Here is a 19,919-nt window from a genome sequence, read left to right as displayed (position 1 = left end):
TGTGGACACGTACTCTAAGGGGTTAATGGTCGTATGTGGAGTTAGAGTGCACCAAATTTACTCTGTTATACAAGCTGTACACTGACTACAGTACATTGTATCAGTGTCACATGTTCAGTGTTTGATGAAAAGATATAAAATATTTACAAAATTGTGAGGGGTGTACTAACGTATATACTGTATATACAGGTAAAGGATGCAAATGTATACCTTCAATTTAATGTTGATAAATGTAAAGTAATGCACCTAGGACGGAGTAATCCTATAACTGCGTATACATTAAATGGAAGTAAACTCGGGACTACAGAACAGGAGAAGGACTTGGGTATTCTCATTACAAATACGCTGAGCAGCAGCACTCAATGTCAAGCAGCAGCTGCTAAAGCAAACAAGATTCTAGGGTGTATAAAAAGAGAGATTAGATCCCGTGATCCCAACGTATTGTTACCCCTCTATAAATCACTTGTAAGGCCACATCTGGAATACGGGATCCAGTTTTGGGCTCCACATTTTAAAAAGGACATTCAGAAGTTAGAGTCAGTTCAAAGGCGGGCAACTAGACTATTACAAGGAATGGAGGGCCTCCCATATGATGACAGGTTGAAAAAGTTAGATATGTTTAGCTTAGAAAAAAGACGTCTCAGAGGAGATCTCATTTATATGTATAAATACATGTGTGGTCAATATAAAGGACTGGCACATGACTTATTTCTTCCGAAAACAATACTAAGGACCAGGGGGCACTCACTGCGAGTGGAAGAAAAGCGATTCCGACACCTAAATAGGAAAGGGTTCTTTACAGTTAGAGCGGTCAGACTGTGGAATGCCCTACCACAAGAGGTTGTAATGGCAGATACTATAACAGCTTTTAAAAAAGGGCTGGATGATTTCCTCAGTACACACAACATTGTTGGTTATAAATGACAGTGACGAAATGTAGAACTGGTGGAGGAAGAATGAACTAGATGGACCTAGGTCTTTTTTCAACCTAAGTAACTATGTAACTATGTAACGCATATACAGATGAAAGAAAAAAAATACACAGACTACATGGTATACTTTTGCAATGTACACCATGAAATAATGTAGTGCACTACATGATGCCATCTGACAAAATTGCTGTGTGAATGGAGCCCTATGGCCACACTTGTTTCCAGTAGCTTTTTCCCGGGATATTTGCAGTCACACATCCATAAAGGAATGTGAACCTGGTCAAAGCTATTTACTAAAAAAAAAAAAAAAAAATAAAAAAGGTATGAAGCTAGCCTTAATGCGGCCCTTTCTGCTGCTGCAATCCACCTCATCAGCAATGACAAGCTCACCCGGTCATGAAGCGTCCAGCCGACATATTTCAGATAGCTGTCATTGAGGAAAGCGTCGCTGTACATTTTCATCCAAACCCCGATTTCTTCAATGCAGATTGCTCGGATCTCAGCAATGGCATCCCTATGGGAGAAGAGACAAAGAAATAAAAGCACCAAAAAACCTTTAAAACAAAAGGTTTTGCATGAACACGTTCCCCTAACTTCCAATAAAGTTGAAAGCAGCTTATCCTGTGCTAACTTTTTACCAGAAAAAAAATATCTATGGAACAAGGTGCGTCCCCAATGAGAATAGAGGCGCCGTCTGGAGAAGACGAGGACAGACGAAGGCCCATCACTTGTGTGTAGGTGATTGATGGCACGAGAAGCAACCTCAAAAGTAAGAGCGCTGGTCTCAAACATCGAGCTTGTAAGCCTTCACAAGTACTTTGTAGATAGCCATATTTTTTTTATATTCTATCCTTGAAACAACACCACTACAGATTGTGCCTTCCAGAAGGTATAGTTTAGAGTGACACTATTCCCTCCACCATTGTAATGCACTGGAAAAACAGGAATAAAATGTTAAAGGGGTTGGAAAAAAAAAAGGACATTTTAGGCTGCTTTCACACTAAGTTTTTTTAACATGCATCATGAACGTTTTTTTAAGGCAAAAACGGATCCAATGCAAATGCGTTTTCATTTCAGTGCATTTGCAATGGACTCGCGTCAACATGCGTTCACCTGCGTTTGCGTGCGTTATAGTGAGGATCCAGCGACTTGCCGTTTTTTTAACTTTTTTCAAAAACGCTACTTGTAGCGTTTTTTTAGCTGCGTCCAAATACTGTTTTTCACTGGGTCCTGACTATACTGCACACAAACGCATGTGAACGCTGGCATGCTGACAGGATCCTGCTTGCTCTACTGAGCATGCCCAGAAACCAGCCTGGCGTGATCAGTCTCTCTATCCCCCTCCCTCATCTGAGAGTGGCGGACGCTCGTAACCAAGGTAAATATTTGGTAACCAAGCAAAGCGCTTCGCTTAGTTACCCAATGTTTACCTTGGTTATGGTGTGCAGGGAGCAGGCAGCCCGGCTCCTAGCAGCTACGGACGCTCGTAACCAAGGTAAATATTGGGTATCCAAGCAAAGCACTTCGCTTAGTTACCCGATGTTTACCTTGGTTACCAGCGTCTGCAGCTGTCAGATGCCGACTCCCAGTCTATGATGTTCAGTTCCACTCACTCCCGATCACATGACTTCAATGCCCGTCCATAAACTTCAAGTGGCAGGATCCTGCAAAATAACACATGCGTTTGCATGCGTTTTTCTTTGTAAAAACAGGATCCACTTTTACAGCAAAAAACGTTCATGGCGCATGTTAAAAAAATGTAGTGTGAAAGCAGCCTTTATCAACAGATTGTTGGAATAATAATAATTTCCACAATTGGATGTGTTTAATAAAATGCTCCTGTGCTGAGATAATCTTATATATGTGTCCCTACTGTGTACTGTGTGTAATGGATGTGTCTGACTATACAGGGACATGGTCTGATCATACCACAGCTCCTGAGCCGGGGAGGAAGTAAAAAAAAATATATAGACATTACAGCACGGGATCATAACTGATGCTTTCTGTGAGGTAAAACATTTCCCTGCTTGATTAAAACATGTTTTCACCTTTTGTGCCTCCCCTCTTTCCTCATAGCCTGTAAGCTTATGAGCAGGGCCCTCACTCCTCCTGGTATCCTAATTTTGTTTTGTCTCATTGTCTGTACATGTGCCCTCTGAATTGTAGAGCGCTGCGGAATATGTTGGTGCTATAGAAATAAAAACTATTATTATGTTTTACTTCATAGAAAAAATCATCTATTATCCCCTGCTTTAATGTCTCGGCTCAGGAGATGTGGGGTGATCAGACCATGTCCCTGTACAATCAGACACAACCATTACACAGTACATAGCAGGGGCACATTTATAAGGCTAGTTTCACACTTGCGTTGAACCGCATACGTCACATTGCGTTGTGTAACGCATGTGACGGATGCCTTGCAAAAAGTGTGATAATAAAGGCCACGGATTCCAGTGAAATAACGCATTGCGTTAAGTTTTCTTTGTGCCGAGAGAGAGAGCACCCGACATCCCCGCACACAGCCCGACATCCCCGCACACAGCCCGACATCCCCGCACACAGCCCGACATCCCCGCACACAGCCCGACATCCCCGCACACAGCCCGACATCCCCGCACACAGCCCGACATCCCCGCACACAGCCCGACATCCCCGCACACAGCCCGACATCCCCGCACACAGCCCGACATCCCCGCACACAGCCCGACATCCCCGCACACAGCCCGACATCCCCGCACACAGCCCGACATCCCCGCACACAGCCCGACATCCCCGCACACAGCCCGACATCCCCGCACACAGCCCGACATCCCCGCACACAGCCCGACATCCCCGCACACAGCCCGACATCCCCGCACACAGCCCGACACTACAGCCCTCATCATTCCTGCACACATCCCGACACTACCGCACCCATCATCACCGCACACACACACACACACACACACACACACACACACACACACAGGCATTACCTCAGTGACGTCCCCGCTGACAGCGCCATTCACTTCAGTTGCTGCGTGGAGCTCACAGGAGCGGCGGTGTTCTACTGCCACTCCTGTCAGCTTCATGTAGCAGAGCTGGATGTGTTGCGGGACCTCTGGATTACGTCGGACCTGGAGGGGTATTTGGGGATTTTAATAAAGTGGTAAAAGAGGGTGTCTTTTTTGTCTTTTATTCCAAATAAAGGATTTTTTCCGGTGTGTGTGTTTATTTTCTTTAACTTACAGGTTAATCATGGAGGGTATCTCGGGGAGACGCCTGACATGATTAATCTAGAATTTAGTGGCAGCTAAGGGCTGCCATTAACTCTTTATTATCCCGATTTGCCAACGCACCAGGGCAAATCGGGAAGAGCCGGGTACAGTCCCAGAACGGTCGCATCTAATGGATGCGACTATTCTGGGCGGCTGCTGGCTGATATTGTTAGGCTGGGGGGCTCCCCATAATGTGGGGCTCCCCATCCTGAGAATACCAGCCTGCAGCCGTATGGCTTTATCTGGCTGGTATTAAAATTGGGGGGGACCGCACGCCTTTTTTTTTTAATTACTTATTTATTTATTGTACTGCACGATATAGACACGCCCACCGGCGGCTGTGATTGGTTGCAGTGGACAGCTGTCAGTCAGCGTGGGGGCGGGTCTGGCTGCAACCAATCATAGGCGCCGGTGGGCGGGGAAAGCAGGGAATATGAGATTGAATAATGGGCGGCCGGCTTTTTCAAAAGAGGAAAAGCCGCCGGAGCAGTGTGACAGCTGTGCAGCGTCGCGCTCGTGATCGGTGAGTATGAGAGAGGAGGGGAGAGAGGAGGGAGAGGGGGGACAGAGACCAGGAGTGATTTTAAACGATTTTGATCGTTCTGCTGGACATGCTGAGCATGTGTAGTAGAACGTGACGAAATCCGTCAGCGGATTCCGCCGCTTAGCGCATAGCGGCGGAAACCGCCACCATAGACAATCATTAGACACCGTGACGGATTCCAACGGAATCCGTCATGGTGCGCTATTTTAACGCTCCAAAAAACGTTACATGCTGCGTTCAATCCGCTAGACGCAGCGTCAAAATAACGCCGCTGCGTCGTCCAGCGGATGCAACGAAGACACTTGCGTTACAGTGCGTCGTCCATACAACTCTATGGAGAATAGCGCGGTCCGTTAACGGACCGCGCTATTCTCCATAGTGATGGAATGCGCTGAACGCAAGTGTGAAACTAGCCTAAGATCTCAGCACAGGGACAATATTTTTCAACACATCCAATTATGTAACCTATTATTCCAAGATCTATTAATTAAAATGTACCTTGTTTGTGGGACGTTAATTGAAATTGTTGAAGAAAAAAAAAAGGAAAACAATTACACCATTATATTAGATTTTAGCAGCGCAGCATCAAAACTAGTATAGAACTAGAAAAGTAGCGGTGCGATATCCTCAGCAATCACACTCAGATCTTTCCTATACTTACCCTCTTCACGACACACTGTGTACGTCATGGATCGTGTGAGGTTAATCCCCATGGGCAGTCTGCGGACATGTCAGCTGATTTCAACAGCTGACGTGTGCCTGCCAGGCGCGAGTGGAATCATGTTCCACCCGCGACTATTAACCCCTTACATCTCGCTGTCAAAATCTGACAGCGTGATGTAACAGCGCGCCGCTGTAAGCATAACTTACCCAGTCCCATCGGAAGTCACGTGACATAATTACATGACTTCCGGTGGTTGCAATGGTGGCACATGGTCATGTAATGACTCCTGTAGCTATCATGAGTCACTTTCTCTCACTGCTAGCAGACTGCCGTGTGTGAGAGTGTGATACCAATGTGATATGACTGAAAGAATGTGTGATTAGATAGGAATCATAATCAAAAGATAGGAGTGATCCCAGATATTATTTGACCTATCAATAATTCAGTATCAAAGAGATGTCCTCTGGATGGCCAATATGATGACCAAAGAATACATGTCAAACAGGTTTTGAAGCAGTTTCAAGATAATGAGGAAGTCACATTTACAGTTCCACTTACCGGAAACTTGTGGTTGGCTTAAAGACAGGTTTAAGGAAGCTTGCATATGAAATTTACGGCTCATTGCAATATTTCATTAACACTATGGTCAACTGTGGTCGGTCAGTTGTCAACTGGCAGGATGTACAAGTAAATGTGCAGGAAGCTGCTGGTGCCCACAGCAGTTTGTGGTCAAGTTACATGAACATGACTCAGCTGTCACATGCTGGTGACCATTTAAACACAACCTACAAAGTGTTCCTATAAAAATACACCGGACTCGCTTAATGTTAGGGGAAACCTTCCAGGACATTTAAGTGTACGTACGCACTGTTCCTGTGATGCAAGATGCCATGTTGTTTCCTTATCATTAACTCTAGTTCCCTCCGATGTGAAAGGATTGCTACAACAAACAGTAATGTTGATGCATATTTCTGTTATTGTATAAGTTTCCATGACTATAGTTCTAAATGCCTATGTACCATTGATTATAGTCATGTGCTATTAAAATAAATAGTATCTTGCTATAAAGAATATTAGTATTCGTGCCTGATTAGGATATCAGTGAGCGCTTCGTAAGTACGGGCTTTCAGCCCCATTTTTAGTAGAATTTAGCAAGACAGAGAGGAGAGCAGCTTTTCTCCAGATCTCAGCTGTGTAGCTGTGATCTGGAGAAATGGAAGAGCGATCAGAATTGCTGATCCTTATAGTCCCCTAGGGTGACTAGTAAAATTAAAGTGTTAAAAAAAAATAAAAAATATACATATTTCGTATCGCAGTGTTCAAAAATGCCCAATCAAAATATAAAATCTATTAATCTAATCAGTAAACAGCGTAGCAGCAAAAAAAATCCAAAAACCAAAATTACTTTAGGTCCCTGCAAATTTTGCGCAAAATGCAACAGGCGATCAAAACGTAGCATCTGTGCAAAAACGGTACCATAAAAAATGTCAGCTCGAGACAAAAAAATAAGCTGTCACTGAGCCATAGATGCCGAAAAATGAGAACGCTACGGGTTTCGGAAAATGGCGCAAAAAGTGCACCACCTTTTTTTGGACGAGCTTGTGATTTTTTTTTTTAGCTCCTTAGATAAAAGTAAACCTATACATGTTTTGTGTCTACAAACTCGCACCGACCTCAGGCATCACACCCACACATCAGTTTTATCATATAGTAAACATGATGAATAAAACATCCCAAAAACTATTTACCGCACTTTTTATTGCTGTTTTCCACTACACTATATGGTAAAACTGAACGTTTCATTTAAAAGTACAGCTTGTCCTGCAAAATACAAGTTTTTATATGGCAAAACTGATGGAAAAATAAAAAGTTACGGCTCTTGGAAGAATGGGAGCAAAAAAACCCCAAAAAAACCCAAAACTGAAAATCACCAGGGGGTGAAAGGGTTATCCGTTTCTTCTACGGGTGTGTGCCCATGATCATTGTTTGCAGTACTTTGGATGTAGCATGTTTTCGCTGCATCCATAACTCTGTATTGTACAGTACAAGCACAGTGGATGGATTTCTAGAAATCTTCTGCCCACTGTGCTTGTTTTTTCCGCAGCAAACACTGACCTGCGTTGCGTCTTTCCAGACTGCAGCATGTCAATTGTTCGCTGCGGATTCGCATGTGTCCTCTGTAGGGAGAACACAAGTGAGAGACCGCAGCGCAGTGAACCCTGATTGTGGGTACAAGCAGCTGTGTTCTCCTGCGGAGGAGTCTTGCTGCCCCCCAGTCAGGACCCGCTGCGTCTAGGACACGGAGTCCTGATTATAGGCACATACCCTAAGATGGAAATGTCTAACTGCCAGTCACTAGCAAGCCTACTCACCCAGTGAGTGACAGAACGGCATTTCCTGCCATTTCCAGTGAATTGAAGAGAGCCCCCACAAAAAAAACCAAAAAAAAAAAACCCCCAACTATCTGGAAGTATACCGTATTTTTCGGATTATAAGGCTATGTGCGCGCTATGACGTTTTTGCACTTCTCAAAAACGCTGAGTTTTTGGCCACAAGAACGCACCTGAGGCAAAAACGCATGCGTTTTTACCGCGTTGCGGTGTGTTTTTGGCTGCATTTTTGATCTCTGCGGTTTGCTACGTTTTTTCCCCATGCATTGCATGGGGAAAAACGCAGTAAAACGCAGGAAAGAATGGACATGTCTATTTTTTTTTTAGCTCAAAAACGCAGCTTAAAAAAAAAAAAAAAAAAAAAGCTGTGTGCAGACAGCAAAAATGAAAAGTCAGACTCTGCTGGGGAAGCAAAGTCATGCAGTTTTGAGCCCAAAAATGCACCTGATAAACAAGTAAAACCGCCAGGAGAAAAACTCAGTGCGCACATAGCCTAAGACACACTTTTCCACCCAAAAAGCCCTGAACGGCTGTGCAGGAGCTGCGGTGGCTGGGCTGGTGCCGTGGCGGCTGGGTGGGGTCTGCGCCGACTAGTGCTGGGCCTTTGGTGTGGGTGGTAAGTGCTTCAAATAATGGCGCCCAGAGTCAGCGCATGCGCATATGGAGCTCTCGGCTCAAGATCTCATCTGTGCATGTGCCACCTCTGGCCCACCCGGCAGCGGACTTAAGGAAAATGGAGCCCAGAGCTGACGCTTGCGCAGATGAGATCTTGGCTTGCCATTTAGCTGAGAGCTCAATATGCACAAGCGCTGAATCCGGGCGCCATTTCTTTGAAGCACTCACCGCACGCAGCCCGAGCCCCAGCACAGCATCTGGGACACTCACCGCCCCTGCCTCCTGTGACCTTGCTCCACCACCGCTGCTGCCCCTCCGGAAAGACACCACTGGATTATATATAAGACGGACCACCCCCTCCCCTCCCCCCTCTCTTTTTTTTTTACACCTGTTTTTGCTCTGAACTTGGGCATCGTCTTATAATCTGGTGCATGTTATAAACCGAAAAATACGGTATAAAGGCAATGGAAATCATAGTGGAAGGACCAGTTATTGCTTCCTGTATTAGTTTTAATCCAGACAGGTCACTTTGAAAAATAAAAATGTAACTGTTGGAAAATCTATTTACACCATAAATGTACAACTCTGGTTATAGCTTACCTGTATCTATGAACAAAAATGCCTTTGAATATGGAGTTCATCATGTTTTCTATTTCATCCTGATTTTCTTGAAGCTGGGAATCAAAACCACAATAAATAATTATAAATCTATGGGAAATATTCATTGCCGGCAAAGTAGCCCTCTGAGATGAGGAGTGCTGGGTATCAGTAATTTCGGGAGCGGGGTACCTCTTTCCGCTTCTGTAGCAGCAGTTCCAGCCTCTCGTTGGCTCTTTTACCAATCATTTTGTTCCTCTCGGTCTCGTACTGTCGCTGGGTGTTGTCCTGGTGAATACTTAAGTTGAGTGCGACGTTCACCAGCGCGGTCATCAGCTTCATGGCTGAACACAGGAAAAAAAAAAAAAATAATAAGTTTCATTCACCTATGTTATTCAGAAAGTAATAAACCTGCAGTGTAATCGTGTCATTCTATAAAGCAGCAGATTAAAAACTTTCTAATACAAAATGTCATGAAATGTAAGAGTGTGTAATTTTCAGTCAATAACGCACCAGTAAACCATCATCACAGCAGATTTAGGACGCTCATGTATGTACTTCACAATGGATCACATTTGGTCTGATCACACTGTTTGCTCGTGGATGTAAGAATGCTTTTATGCACTGATAGCAGCACAAACTTTCAGATTTTGCAAATGGGTTAAATATCGAAACACAAGAGTTGTTAGAAGTGAACAGAATAAGTCTTCTATACATTTCCATTGTGGAGTTACATGTGATATTTATACGACTGCTCTGGCGCCTCCGGATCTGAGGACGTCCCATGCACATGTGCCACTCATGACAGTAGGACACATTCACCATGGCTGCCCATCAAGTACACAGCTGTGCGGGCACTTCATAAGAGATCATGGCACTGCCCGCCTGAGGAAAGGACACTCGAGCAACTTGGCTGCTTTCACACCTCCGGTTTTTGCAGTGCGGCTCAATCCAGCTCTAAAACCTATGTAACGGATGTGGCGAAAAAAAACGCATCCTTTGCACAAGTTTTTACATGCTGCCCGTCCGGTTTTTGCCGGTTGTGGCACGCTACTGAGCATGCGCAGTGCAATGCAAAAAAAACCCACATGCGGCGGCCGGATGAGTTTTCTGCCGCATCGCGCCGCATCCGGCATCCATAAGCATGCATTGGAAAAAGCGCTGCATCCGGTAGGATGCGGCGCAATGCGTTTTTTTTTTTTTTTGCCGGACCAAAAAAAACGTAAACGTGCCAGGCAACGTTCCATCCAGCCGCTGCATGGGCTAAATATGCCGCATCCGGCAAAAACCGGACCGAACGCAAGGCCATGCAGCACAATCCGTCACTAATGAAAGTCTATGCGGAAAAAACGCAACCGGCGGCAACAAAAAAAAAAAAACAAAAAATGGTTGCGTTTTTTCTGCAACGAGCCGGATTGGGCCGCACTGCAAAAAACAGATGTGTGAAAGCAGCCTTATTAACAAGTATGACAAAATAACATATGGGTATGTACACACAATGTACACACGATAAGGACACGCCGAGTACTGGACCCAGCATGTCCTCTCCTATGGGGCTGCGAGTGCTGAATGCAGAGACCGCAGCTGCCCATGCCCAAGATCAGGGTTCAGGCCGCAGCAGACTTAGTGTTCTCCCTGCAGAGAACACTCATGTCTCCATAGCATAAATTGACATGCCGCGGCTCGGAAAGCCACCCCGCATGTCAGTTTACAGTGGGCAGGAGCTTTCTGTAAATCCCTTCCACAGTGCTTGTAGTGTACAACGCAGCGTTTGGGGCACAGCCAAAACATGGGAGTCCAAAACGCTGTGAACCCTGATCGTGGGCACTCACCCCAAGTAAAGTCTTGCAGTAATTTTAACAGGTGAGTAATTGTTTTAATAGTTACTTTTTTCTATTCTTTGCTAGCTCCTTAAAACACTTATTTTTTTGGTGAGATATAGGTTGTATCATTAATTGTTCTTCATAATCCTGGTCCCATGTTGGTGCATAGTAACCCCCGAATGAGGTCACTGATTTGGGCCTTAAATATCAGTAATATTATTTGCCTCACTATGTTCAGTTGGAAAAGAAAAGGCGTCCCCCTAGAGTTGAGCAAACCCCTTCACCTGACCGGGCCTCGATGTCATCATTGCTGCCCAGACGACGTTGCACGGAGATGCTGGCAGGTAGGAGTTGGTCTGCAGGACCCGGGCTACTGACATGACTGCTGGAGCATGGCCGTGCAAATGTTTGCTCAACTCTAGCTATGCCAAATGTAGCAATGTGATGCCTTTTACTTTAGGGGAAAAAAAAAAATCAAGTTGTATTTTTGGAAATTATTTAAAAAAAATTTTTTTATGAAAAAAGTGCATAATTTAAATATTTAAAAAAAAAGTCAAAATCGTGGCTTGGTGACTCAGTGGTTAGCATTGCTGCTTTCCAGAGCAACATCTGCAAGGAGTTTGTATATTCTCTCCGTTTCTTTCCTTGGTTTTGTTGAGGTTCTCTGATTTCCTCCCACTCTCCCAATACATACTGATAGGGGATGTAGATTGTGAGCCCAATGGGGACAGTGATGAATGTAAAGTGCTGAGGAATATGGTGGCGCTATATAAGCAATGCACAATTTATTTTATTATTTATTTATTAACTGCAGCTAAAAGAACAAAATGGCAAAAAACAGTCTGAATTTTTCCTGGCCGGATGAAGCAGATTATTACATGCCGCTGACCCGGCGACGCGCTCACTGAGCCCAACGCTGTGCTTGGACACATTACTACTGCACCTTCCCCATCATTTGGGATAGCCAGGAGGGGGGTTCTCCATCCTTCATACGCACATCGTCATGAACACAATTTCTAGGAGCAAGATAAGACTTTGTTTTCATCTAATGCTGCTCTGCTTGTATGACCTGAGAAGAGCCAAATCATTAGAAAGACAGAAACGCGCTCATAAAACCATAAATAGCGAGAGGAAAATTCTCATTAAAAGCTTTCAGACGGACGAGGATGATACTGCAGCAGCTTGAGATCTGCAAACTTACACATGAAGTTATACAGAGAGCCAAGAAATACATGTAGGTGAGCGGCAGCGTCCCTAGGAATGAGAGCGGAGACCGGCACAGACGGCGGAGAGAAGGGAGGAATGTGCACATGTAATTAGGAGTTCTTGGCTTTGCCAGCATGGGGCAGCAGCCTAAAGAGATTCAGCAATTTGCCCCAGATCCAGAGCAGCCGACAAACAGCAAAACACTGAAAGAAGGTGGCAGCAGAGATTGCACCAGATGAGGAGAGCACGGTGGAGCCACACCGGAGGAGCAGCTCTACATGTGGACGGAGAAGCCGGCCAGTAATGAGGACAGCGGGGAACGGCCATCTGTTTTATGTCCTCTTAATAGTCTGCCGAAAATATTCTTCCCATAGGTGTAAACATAATGCACCTTGCCTATTAAAAAATAACTACATGGATTTTTTAGTTGAATAGTGTAGAAGGTGGCAGAGGAGCTGGTCATCGTGATTCCTGGAGACGTTACCCTTTACCGGGAGCTACGAGTTCCCATGAAGAGGCATTTACAGGGCACAATAATCGTAAACAAGCCATGGTAAAAATGTTCATGTTAGCCAATAGGGTTAAAAAGATAATTACATACCCCATTCATCAGGACCAGGCTGGTTTTATGATAAATGTCTCCACTGTGGAAGACATCCGCCCACAATTCCTGAACCATCAACTACCCACAACCTCTACTGGTCATAGAGCAGTCATCTCTCCAGAGGTGGCTATGGCCTTCAACTCCATCAAATGGCCCTGCCTATGGGAGACGTCCCACAAGGGCTTTGGGGATACATTTAGAACATAGGTGAAGCCCTTGTATAATGCCCCACACCCTAAGCTTAAAGTCAATGATATGGAATCGGACTCAATCCTTCTTCAAAGGGGTACAAGACAGGTCCGCCCCATCACCATTGCTATTCACTGTAGTGATGGAGCAATTGGCAGCTGGGATTAGACTATCTGAAAAAGTACAAGGCTCTCATACAGTGACCACCAAAAAATTGTTGTGATATATATGCTATGCTCCCTTTCCTCAATGACTGGCCAACCTCACTGAATGAGACCATGAAAATAAGGAAAAATTGTGGTGGGCTTTCCGGCTTATTAACTGGAACAAACCCTCCATTATGACAATAGGGAAAAAATACTCTGTTGAAATACCGTAGTTGTAGGTCAACAAGTACCAATACGAATCCATTTTAGACTATGAAAATGAAAGCCCAGAACGGTCTTCAGCCAGGATGATACATCAAGAGAGGACAAGAGAGTTAGGCCGGGACTACACGGGGCACTACTGCAATGCTCGCATGAGACTCGGCTCGCGCTGGCAGCACAGCAGGAGCAAGGAGTCATGTGAGTGTGTCTGCGTCTGAGGTCCGACCCTGCGAGCAGACCTCAGCTGCGGAGGGCGGGCCGGCGATGCGGAGGGGTGGGCGGGCCGGCGATGCGGAGGGGCGGGAGGGATTTATCTTCCACTCTCCTCCGTAGTCGGCTATTGCCATTCTCGCACTGCACTGGCAGTAGACCGGTGTACCGCGAGTGCAGTGCGATTTTTCTCTCGCCCCATTCACTTGAATGGGTGTGAGAGAAGAGAGTCTCGCATTACACCCGCAGCATGCTGCGATTGTTTTCTCGGTCCGATTAGGGCTGAGAAAATAATCGCTCTTGTGCGCTGACACACAGGCTAGAATTGGTCCGAGGGGAATGCGATGTTTTATCACACTACACTCGCACCAATTTTCTCGCCGTGTGGCTTAGGTGAAGCCCCGGAGCGGGGCAGGCTCTGGAGTTATTCACCCAGTTACGTAACCCTAAAGGGGAGTCAAAGTTTGGATTAAAACAATACTAGTAATGAGTGTTGAGGGCCTCTCAAGGTGACATGGATTAATTCCACATATCCTGAATTTGATAACTCAAAGCCCTTCAGTTTATGGAAAAATCATGGTCTGTATAAAACTCATTAAGGAGGATCAGTTTAGGAAGAACTGCATATATCACAAAATAGGTGCCATCAATACCTACAACTTCCACACTTTTGTATTCAAGTGGAAAAAGGATAAAAACATGGGAGATGGCGAGGCACTGACTCAAGTAAAATAATGACTGTCTTAACACGGCCTGCGTTTCTAAAGCAGACCGCTCTTCATCAGACATAAAAGAAACATTCACAATGCATAACATTCTTATAGTGAAGTCTATTAACTCCTTACAGGCCACACCCCACTTATGTGAAACATAGGAGACAATATAGTCAATATAAACTGTTACATCCTGACAATACACCATATTTTTCAGTTTATAGGATGCACTGGACAATAAGACGCACCTCAAATTCAAAGCAAAAAAAAAAGGTGGAAAAAAATCCCCAAAACCGGAGTCCATTTTATAATCTGGTAGTGTCTTCCTGGAGGGGGCCACAGCGGTGGAGCAGAGTCACAGGAGGCAGGGGCGGTGGGTGTTTCAGAAACTGTAGGCTGTGCTGGGGCTCGGGCAGCCATGCTGGTGCAAGCTGTGCTGAAGCTTGGGCTGTGGGAGGCGAGTCCTTCAAATAAATGGCGCCCAGAGTCAGCTCAGATTGAGCTCGCAGTTCAATGGTAAGCCGATATCATCTGCACAAGCGCCACCTCCGGACACCATTTTCCTGAAGTCCTCTGCTGGGAGATCAATAGGCTGGAGGCGGTGAGATGAGAGCCTGAGCAGAGAACTCCATCTGCGCACGCGCCGACACTGGGCGGCATTATTTAAAGTCCTCACTGCCCACCCCCAAGCGCCAGTCAAGCCGCCGGAGAGCCCCGCACATTCCCCCAGCCTCTTGCGACCCCCTCCCAACCACCCCGGTAAGCTACATTTTTTTTTTAAAGCATATAAATTAACCCCTTTACAATGGGACCAACGCCAGTTTTTGTTTTCTCCTCCCAGACCTAATACATGAGGCCTTGTTTTTTGTGACACAAGTTGTTCTTTGGGATGACACCGTTCATTTTACCACATAGCGTACTGGAAAACGGGGAGGGAATTATAAAAGTGGCGAAATTAATAATAAAAAAACAAAACAAAAAACCCCACAACTGATATGCTTTTTGGGGGAATTGTTTTTAGCTTATACATTTTGTGGCAAAAATGACCTCAGAACAAGATTCTCCTCATCGGTACGATTATGGCCATACCACAGATGTCCAGTTTTTTTTATTATTTTAATTGCGGGGGGAGGGGGAGGGGAAGAGGGAGAACTTTTCATTTATGTTATGTCGGGATAAACATGACATTTTGATTGCTTGTGACAGCATTTTTTGTGTTATTGCAGCGACCAAAAAAACAAAGATGAAGGCTCCTCGCCAACAGGCGTGTCGGGGATGATGCTATTTCAGCAGGAGTGGCTGTAGACCACCATGCGTATATGTACAGAAATGTCTATAAGCACTTTATTATCCATGTACTGTATCATAGTGTATTGACATGTTACGCACCTAATGTTTAGGGAATGTATTTGCATGATATGTATTCCATTATCCATGTGTGACGCATGTTACTATCATATACCTTCTTGCAGTGTTCGGTAATCACAAACATAGGTCATATTTTTTTTTATTGCTCCCTCCTCTTCTGTTGGTAATTTTGTCATTATTGATTGTTAAATTATCTTATTCTTGACATTCTCTCAATAAAATTGTAATTATACCATTAAATAGAATCTGTAATGGATTTGAGGTATATCAGCACTTTCTTCCTTTTTTCTGTGTATGGTCTACATGTGAATGGTGCTGGATCTATAACACAAGCTTTAGTTTCTGCAATTGATTTACATTGTACTTGTCACATAGGAACACAACCTAATAGAATATTACTTTAATTCTCCTTTTAAATACATGAAAAACTACATTGAATGTACAGCCTTAAACTAGATAGAGAGCAGCTTTTGAGGAAGTCACGTATCACCCGACAGTACTGCCGTCCTAATGAGCAGAATGCAGGCTGCATCTATGTGCTCTATTCTGTAAGAGTAAAGATCAGAACGATGCAGGCATCCGATCACCTCTACTGACCAGACACCGCAGTCATCCAATCACCTCTACTGACCAGACACCGCAGTCATCCACAATCACCTCTACTGACCAGACACCGCAGTCATCCGATCACCTCTACTGACCAGACACCGCAGTCATCCAATCACCTCTACTGACCAGACACCGCAGTCATCCACAATCACCTCTACTGACCAGACACCGCAGTCATCCAATCACCTCTACTGACCAGACACCGCAGTCATCCAATCACCTCTACTGACCAGACACCGCAGTCATCCACAATCACCTCTACTGACCAGACACCGCAGTCATCCAATCACCTCTACTGACCAGACACCGCAGTCATCCAATCACCTCTACTGACCAGACACCGCAGTCATCCACAATCACCTCTACTGACCAGACACCGCAGTCATCCAATCACCTCTACTGACCAGACACCGCAGTCATCCGATCACCTCTACTGACCAGACACCGCAGTCATCCAATCACCTCTACTGACCAGACACCGCAGTCATCCACAATCACCTCTACTGACCAGACACCGCAGTCATCCACAATCACCTCTACTGACCAGACACCGCAGTCATCCAATCACCTCTACTGACCAGACACCGCAGTCATCCGATCACCTCTACTGACCAGACACCGCAGTCATCCACAATCACCTCTACTGACCAGACACCGCAGTCATCCACAATCACCTCTACTGACCAGACACCACAGTCATCCAATCACCTCTACTGACCAGACACCGCAGTCATCCAATCACCTCTACTGACCAGACACCGCAGTCATCCAATCACCTCTACTGACCAGACACCGCAGTCATCCAATCACCTCTACTGACCAGACACCGCAGTCATCCACAATCACCTCTACTGACCAGACACCGCAGACATCCACAATCACCTCTACTGACCAGACACCGCAGTCATCCAATCGCCTCTACTGATCAGACACCGCAGTCATCCAATCGCCTCTACTGATCAGACACCGCAGACATCCAATCACCTCTACTGATCAGACACCGCAGACATCCAATCACCTCTACTGACCAGACACCGCAGTCATCCAGACACCGCAGTCATCCACAATCACCTCTACTGACCAGACACCGCAGTCATCCACAATCACCTCTACTGACCAGACACCGCAGTCATCCACAATCACCTCTACTGACCAGACACCGCAGACATCCAATCACCTCTACTGACCAGACACCGCAGTCATCCAGACACCGCAGTCATCCACAATCACCTCTACTGACCAGACACCGCAGTCATCCACAATCACCTCTACTGACCAGACACCGCAGTCATCCACAATCACCTCTACTGACCAGACACCGCAGACATCCAATCACCTCTACTGACCAGACACCGCAGTCATCCACAATCACCTCTACTGACCAGACACCGCAGTCATCCACAATCACCTCTACTGACCAGACACCGCAGACATCCACAATCACCTCTACTGACCAGACACCGCAGTCATCCAATCACCTCTACTGACCAGACACCGCAGTCATCCAGACACCGCAGTCATCCACAATCACCTCTACTGACCAGACACCGCAGACATCCACAATCACCTCTACTGACCAGACACCGCAGTCATCCACAATCACCTCTACTGACCAGACACCGCAGTCATCCAATCACCTCTACTGACCAGACACCGCAGTCATCCAATCACCTCTACTGATCAGACACCGCAGTCATCCAATCACCTCTACTGATCAGACACCGCAGTCATCCAATCACCTCTACTGATCAGACACCGCAGTCATCCAATCACCTCTACTGATCAGACACCGCAGTCATCCAATCACCTCTACTGACCAGACACCGCAGTCATCCAATCACCTCTACTGATCAGACACCGCAGTCATCCAATCACCTCCACTGACCAGACATCGAAGTCATCCAATCACCTCTACTGACCAGACACCGCAATCATCCACAATCACCTCTACTGACCAGACACCGCAGTCATCCACAAATCACCTCTACTGACCAGACACCGCAGTCATCCACAAATAACCTCTACTGACCAGACACCGCAGACATCCAATCACCTCTACTGACCAGACACCGCAGTCATCCACAATCACCTCTACTGACCAGACACCGCAGTCATCCACAATCACCTCTACTGACCAGACACAGCAGTCATCCACAATCACCTCTACTGACCAGACACCGCAGTCATCCACAATCACCTCTACTGATCAGACACCGCAGTCATCCACAATCACCTCTACTGACCAGACACCGCAGTCATCCAGACACCGCAGTCATCCAATCACCTCTACTGACCAGACACCGCAATCATCCACAATCACCTCTACTGATCAGACACCGCAGTCATCCACAATCACCTCTACTGATCAGACACCGCAGTCATCCACAATCACCTCTACTGACCAGACACCGCAGTCATCCACAATCACCTCTACTGACCAGACACCGCAGTCATCCAATCACCTCTACTGACCAGACACCGCAGTCATCCAGACACCGCAGTCATCCACAATCACCTCTACTGACCAGACACCGCAGTCATCCAATCAGATCAGATCAATCCAATCAGACACCGTTGAGGAATGGTGGAGGCAGCATTAAGCTTTGGGGCTGTTCTTCAAGAGTTGGAACTGGGGCTTAATCATAATGGAAGAAATGAGCAGTTCCAAATTTCAGTAAATTCTGAATTAAAACCTTCAGGCCTTGGCTAAAAAGCATAAGATGAATTTCACGTTTCAGAAAGACAATGGCCTTAAGCGACCTCCATAGCAACAAAAGAAAGGCTTTGCCAGAAGAAGATTAAAGTTTTGTAATGGCCCAGCCAGAACCCAGACCTGAATGTAATTGCAATTCTGTGGGTGACCAATAGAGGGCGCTATACACAAAAGATGGCCTCACAATCTGACAGGTTTGGAGTTACTACAGGAAAGAGTGGGTAAAGATCGGCAATTCTAGATGTGCTATACTGACTCCTGACATAAGAGAAAGGCCACAATTCATTTGCGTTTTTTTCCTTAAGTAATTTTACTTCTGCCGTTTTTTTGTGCCAAATTCATGAATCACGATGGCAATTTTGATTAATTTTGCACCAGTCAAAATAGGCTTTTATCCCCGCTTTGAGCTGCTTTTGGAGTACTTAGAAAATACACCAAAACTGGAATAAAGTGACACCAAATTGTGTCTTTTTAAGTCATAATTAATGAATCAGATGAACACCAGGAATATATTAACTCCGCCCACAAAGCGGAAAATCAAACATTAGCCTGCATCGAAGTCAGGGAGCCAACATATAGCAGCAAGTCATACGCCTTTAAAGGGTTAAAGGTAAAAAAATAAATTCTGATCAATAGTGGTATAATTTTTTTTCTTACATGACGAACACCTGGCATTTAAAAGGTACTCTGTCAACAAGTTTTTGCTCCCCCATCTGAGAGCAGCATAATGTAGAGACAGAGACCCTGATTCCAGCGATGTGTCTCTTACTGAGCTGTTTGCTGTCATTTTCATGAAATCACTGTTTTCTCTGCTGCAGAGCTAGTAGTTATACAGAGCTCATGAATCTGCTGGACTACCAGCAGGGTATGTAGTCCTCTAATGATAATCTACTGCTGAGTAATCAGTGATTTTATCAAAACTACACTAAGCAGCCCAGTAAGTGACACATTGCTGGGATCCGGATCTCTACCCCTACATAATGCTGCTCTCAGATTAGGTGACAGAGTCCCTTTAAGGTTATGTGCCCACATTGCGTGTTTTCATGCAGTTACGCTGCGATCTGCACCGCAGAGTAACTGCATGCGTCCTGCGTCCCCTGCACAGTCTATGGAGATT

General features: G+C 45.5%; 1 protein-coding gene across 3 annotated transcripts in view; it reads right to left on the bottom strand.

The window, feature by feature from the left end:
• Positions 1-19,919, bottom strand: part of STAG1 (STAG1 cohesin complex component) — a 331,716-nt gene that overhangs the window by 164,190 nt on the left and 147,607 nt on the right. For all 3 annotated transcript variants that reach the window (XM_075341032.1, XM_075341033.1, XM_075341034.1), the window contains exons 8-10: positions 9,192-9,343; positions 9,003-9,076; positions 1,323-1,446 (exon numbers count right to left, since the gene is read on the bottom strand). In XM_075341032.1, coding sequence (XP_075197147.1) covers positions 1,323-1,446; positions 9,003-9,076; positions 9,192-9,343 — 350 coding nt within the window. The remainder of the gene's footprint in view (positions 1-1,322; positions 1,447-9,002; positions 9,077-9,191; positions 9,344-19,919) is intronic.

The sequence above is a fragment of the Anomaloglossus baeobatrachus genome, chromosome 3, assembly GCF_048569485.1.
Source record: "Anomaloglossus baeobatrachus isolate aAnoBae1 chromosome 3, aAnoBae1.hap1, whole genome shotgun sequence".
NCBI classification, from domain to species: Eukaryota; Metazoa; Chordata; class Amphibia; order Anura; family Aromobatidae; genus Anomaloglossus; species Anomaloglossus baeobatrachus.
The sequence above is the reverse complement of the archived record's forward strand: the minus strand, read 5'-3'. Positions and strand labels throughout refer to the sequence as shown.